This window comes from Aristolochia californica, unplaced genomic scaffold, assembly GCF_029961685.1.
Source record: "Aristolochia californica isolate CCGP_79_NKW_82.1479 unplaced genomic scaffold, dmAriCali1.0.hap1 SCAF_6, whole genome shotgun sequence".
NCBI classification, from domain to species: Eukaryota; Viridiplantae; Streptophyta; class Magnoliopsida; order Piperales; family Aristolochiaceae; genus Aristolochia; species Aristolochia californica.
Genome location: NW_027182257.1, coordinates 1,196,432 through 1,200,887, shown reverse-complemented (window position 1 = coordinate 1,200,887; position 4,456 = coordinate 1,196,432). Strand labels below are relative to the sequence as shown.

Sequence of the window (4,456 nt, the reverse complement as noted above, 5' to 3'; positions counted from 1 at the left end):
GTTAATTATATGTTTAGGTATATGTTCTATTTAAGTATACTATAAAAGGTTACTTATTCTCTTTTTTATATCATATTTTTCATTTAGGGGCACTAACACTGGAATTTGTTTTCCAGCCACTTGAACTCGTCTATACTAACACCCAAACATGAGTTGAAGTTGAATCAATTCATTTTACTTCAATTCAATTCAAGTTCATCGTAGACTAACCCCCTAGAAGAAGAAGAAGAAGAAGCGATTGAGGAATAAAGAATGTTACCGTGTTGCTTTCGTGCTTAATATACAGCAATCCGATATTGTGATCCTCTCTTGGTGATTTTGACATGCGGAAAAGAACGTCTATTAGAAGATGCGGAAGCTGGTTTTCCAGCAGCATCTGATCATTACTCAAGTCAATCAGGGGAAAGGGATTTGAGCTTGAGTTTGATCTAAACATGGGATCATTGTCGCAGTAATCAAACTGAAATTTTGGATCGCTTCCATGGTAAACTCGATTTATCTCTATGAAAAAAATCCCATCAATCACCATTAGTTGTAGGAACTTATCTGGATCAGTTGTCCATCTATCATCTAAATCACTATACGACTTCATTAACCGCAATGTCATAGGCCTCAATGCTGCCGCATAATCTTCAAAAGTTTTTCTTGATCTCCGGAGTACATGCGATAGAGCTCTGTGGTTGTGTTTCTCCATGGGCATCAGGTGAGGTGCGCCGTAGTGGTAAGGGCCAAACGATACCAGATTGGGCGTATAAGCCTCGGGATTTTTGTTTCTTATATAAGTGGGTATACGGTAAATAGAGCACTCTCCCCATTCTTCCAACATTTCCTGTCTAGACATGTCGACAATGGTATCTGCCTTCATTGTGTTAGCAATCTGCCTCTCCTTTAGCTGCACTTGGGCGCGGCAGATTTGTTCCATATCATTTCTTAATTCCTCATAACAGGTTTTGGGACGCGAGATCAAATCATGCCGCAGCTTTTGCAGAAGCTCCACAACCTTCTCATTATTGGGGAGGTCTGTGTATATGATTCCTTCGGATAGAAGAAGAGAGACATCCTCGGCCCTCTGGGCGAGAGAGGCAATGAATTCTATGTAGGCGCTAATTTCATGGCCTGCACCTGGGTGTAGACGCTCAAAGGCTACCATTACATCAGATCGATACAGATTTACTCGTGGCAGGCTTAGAATTCCCGTGCCCTTGATGAACTTGATATCCATGACAGAATTCCACTCATCTTTCTTCTTGATCATAATGCCTGCTCTGTGTAATTCAGATGCAGATCTAAACCTCTCAGCTAGTCCTTGTCCGCCTTCGCGAGTCCTAGAGTCCAACCCACGTCCTCCTTTCACGATCCAGGTAGTGTAGGTAGCCCTGAATATGAATTTGGAGTTGAATGGACTTAAAAGAAGAAGATTGAGGAATCACAAGATCAACTCTGTTTTTCTAAATTTAATTTGTCATTCAGTAAGTATAGAGTTGACATTGGTTACCTCCTTGCGGCCCTGCTTCTCTCCCGCTGGCATACCTTGTCTGAACATGTCGGCGAGCCATAATAATAGGAACTCTGGAAGCTGGTTTTCCAGCAGCAGCATATCATCAATCAAGTCGGTGAGGGTAAAAGGTGATAAGCTGTAGCTATACACGGGATCGTTTTCACAGTAGTCAATCTGATGTTCTGGATTGTTTCTATATTGATAAGCTCGAGTTGTCTCTATGAAAAAGATCCCATCAAGCACCATTAGTTGCAAGAACTTATCTCGGTCCTTCCATTTCTCATCTAAATCTCTGTACGACTCCATTAACCGCTTGGTCATGGGTTTCAATGCCGTCACATAATCTTCAAAATATTTTCTTGACCTCTTCAGTACATGCGCCAGAGATCTGTGCTTGTGCTTTTCCATGGGCAAGAGGTGAGGCATACCGTGGGGGTAAGGGCCGAAGGACACTAACTTAGGCGTGTAAGCTTCATGATTTCTGTCCCTTATGTAAGAGGGTATACGGTAGATGCAGCAATTTCCCCATTCTTCTGCTTCTTCCTCTGCAGACATGTTCATCAGCTTGTCAAGTAGCTCCATGTCAACAATGGTGTCCATTTTCCTGGTCTCAGTGATTGGCTTCTCCTTCTGCGTCACGTGTGTGTAACGTTTCTCTGAGTAGTCTGCAGTTTCAACAGAACGTTGTGTCTCTAATCTCTTGGTCTCCTCCATCTCGATCGGTGACAGCAGGAGCAATTTGGTACTGTCCTTTCTTCTCCGTCTCCTAAGTGATGATTCTCTTATGTAGAGAACTCACCCCGGCCAAGAGCAGAAAAGAGGCCGACGCCGATCCAGAGCACCCACTAAACGATGAAACAACTCTGCACTAATTTTTCTAGAAATCTGAGAGATAGTTTTGAACAGATACAGAATTCGGCCTCTTGCCCCGTTTTTAATATGAGGAGACTATGAGTGATTATTTCCTTTCCTGCAAATCGTAAATTCAATGTGAACGCAGCTTCTTCTTTCTTTTTTTTTTCTTTCTTTTTGTCTTTTTCTTTTTTATACAGAGATGTTTGCCACTTCGTTGGCTGATTGGACTTCTTTTTCTCTTCCTTCTTCTTTTTTATAAAGAGATGTTTGCCACTTTATTATCTAGATCGAATCAGCCTTTTGTGTTTCCCACTTAATGCAATAATTGAACGCTTCCAAACCACCAACTGCAAAATTATCAGCAATCAATACATCTTCCTTCCCACAATCAGGATTAGACATTCGTTTGCTCTGTGAAGCTCCTCCCCACTTCTCTTCTTCCTCCACTCATCTCTCAGGACAAATCTGGAAGAAATGGATCGTGGTCAATGGGTGTGATAAGACAGAACTGCGTAGAAAGTGCTGATCAGGGTGAGGACATTTAAGACGCCCATAGAGCTAACAAAATTGATCATATCCCACGGGCTCTTGAAGTACGTCTCTTGAAGTTGTTTTTTCCACAGATCAAATCGGCTCGGCCTCATCTTCATCTTGTAGTATTCCTGTATTTCCGACAAGTACTCCAGGTTGTAACGTAGCTTTTGCTGGAAAACTGCACTCTCGTCGTTACCTGGAGAGACGAAGAAGATGAGATAGGCACTAATTTCGTAGCCTACACCATGTTGATGCTCGAATGCCATCATATTCAGCAACCAGATTTCACTTGTTCGATTCACCCAGAGTTTTCGGTGGCTTTGGATCCCGACTTTCTCAGAAAACGCACTGCCCATCAATGGAAGACTTTTATCCTTCCTCCTGAACACGATGCCATCTCTAGGGTAGAATCCAATCATCCGTTTCCTCTGGTAATCCAGGAAGTGTAGGGGCTCCTGGAGGTGGATCCAGTTGAAATCCATTAGGGATTAGTGGGATGAATCAAATAACATCAATCTACTCTCATGTTTAATCTCATACCTTGCTGATAAGCTCCTGATCAAGCTCTTGCTCTTCCGGTTTGACTTTCTGGAGTTGTCTTTCCCATCTTTCAAATTTCAGAAATTCCAGCACTGCCTGCTCCTTCTCCTCTGACTGTTGTGCAGGTTCTTTTGTTAGGAGAGAGAGACTTTCCAGTAGAAAATTTGGTAGCTGGTTTTCTAGCAAAATCATGTCATTTAGCAATTTACAGAGGGCAAAGGGTGCTCCACTGGAACTGAACAGTGAATGATTTTCGCCATAATCAAACTTCTGGTGTTGATCTTTCTCTATATATACACGATACATCTCCAACCAAAAAACTCCATCAAGCACCATCAATTGCAAAAACTTATCCTGCTCTCTCCATTTGTCATCTAAATCTCTGTACGACTCCATTAAACGCTTTGTTATGGGCTTCAACAGTCTCAGATAATCTTCGAGAGATTTCTTTGATCTCTTCAACACAAACGCCAGGGTTTTGTGCTTGTGTTTCTCCATCGACAAGAGGTGAGGTGCGCCGTGGTGGTATGGTCCGAAGGATACCAACTTGGGTATGTAAGCCTCGGGATCTAAGTCCTTTATGTAAGAAGGTACACGGTAAATACAACAAACGCCCCGTTCTTCCGCCACTTCCTCTTGAGATATGCTCGTAAGCTTCTCCAGCAACTCGATGTCTATAATGGTATCCGCTTTGGTGGTTTCTGCAATCTGCTCTTCCGAGTGATGTGTTGTTTCGACAGGAATTTCTGTTTCCTTCGATAATCTCTTCGTCTCCATTTCGATGACAGCAGGTAGCAATCTGCCACTTTTTTCTTCCGTCTCTTAGCTGATGAGTTCCCCAACCAGATGACTGTGGCACTTCAAGAAATGAAACATCCGATTGCAGCCACTGAATCGTGAAACATGACTACATTCTTCTAGAGATGTGATAAAACAATTTATAAACAGCCAGAATTGGATAGCGATAGCTCCTTGTCTTGGGTCAAAAAATTGGCTCAGGAATTGGTCTATTCACCACATGGTACTGAT

General features: G+C 42.5%; 2 protein-coding genes across 2 annotated transcripts; both read right to left on the bottom strand.

The window, feature by feature from the left end:
- Nucleotides 1-205: 205 nt before the first annotated feature.
- On the bottom strand, nt 206-2,104 carry LOC137934226 (uncharacterized). The gene is made up of 2 exons (XM_068778499.1): nt 1,496-2,104; nt 206-1,376 (listed from the first exon to the last, which is right to left on the bottom strand). The coding sequence occupies exons 1-2, from the start codon at nt 1,600-1,602 to the stop codon at nt 206-208; spliced, it is 1,278 nt and encodes a 425-aa protein (XP_068634600.1). The 5' UTR covers nt 1,603-2,104.
- A 734-nt stretch (nt 2,105-2,838) lies between these two features.
- On the bottom strand, nt 2,839-4,204 carry LOC137934223 (UPF0481 protein At3g47200-like). Its single transcript, XM_068778498.1, has 2 exons — nt 3,428-4,204; nt 2,839-3,342 (listed from the first exon to the last, which is right to left on the bottom strand). Exons 1-2 carry the CDS (start codon nt 4,202-4,204, stop codon nt 2,839-2,841), a joined length of 1,281 nt encoding a protein of 426 aa, XP_068634599.1.
- Nucleotides 4,205-4,456: the final 252 nt, after the last annotated feature.

Excerpts from the sequence above, each read along its gene's own strand:
- LOC137934226 (XM_068778499.1), bottom strand. The coding sequence starts at position 1,602 with ATGATATGCTGCTGCTGGAAAACCAGCTTCCAGAGTTCCTATTATTAT. Across the intron at positions 1,377-1,495 it reads AGAAGCAGGGCCGCAAGGAG|GGCTACCTACACTACCTGGA; the intron begins GTAACCAATGTC and ends ATTCATATTCAG.
- LOC137934223 (XM_068778498.1), bottom strand. The coding sequence starts at position 4,204 with ATGGAGACGAAGAGATTATCGAAGGAAACAGAAATTCCTGTCGAAACA. Across the intron at positions 3,343-3,427 it reads ATCAGGAGCTTATCAGCAAG|GAGCCCCTACACTTCCTGGA; the intron begins GTATGAGATTAA and ends ATCCACCTCCAG.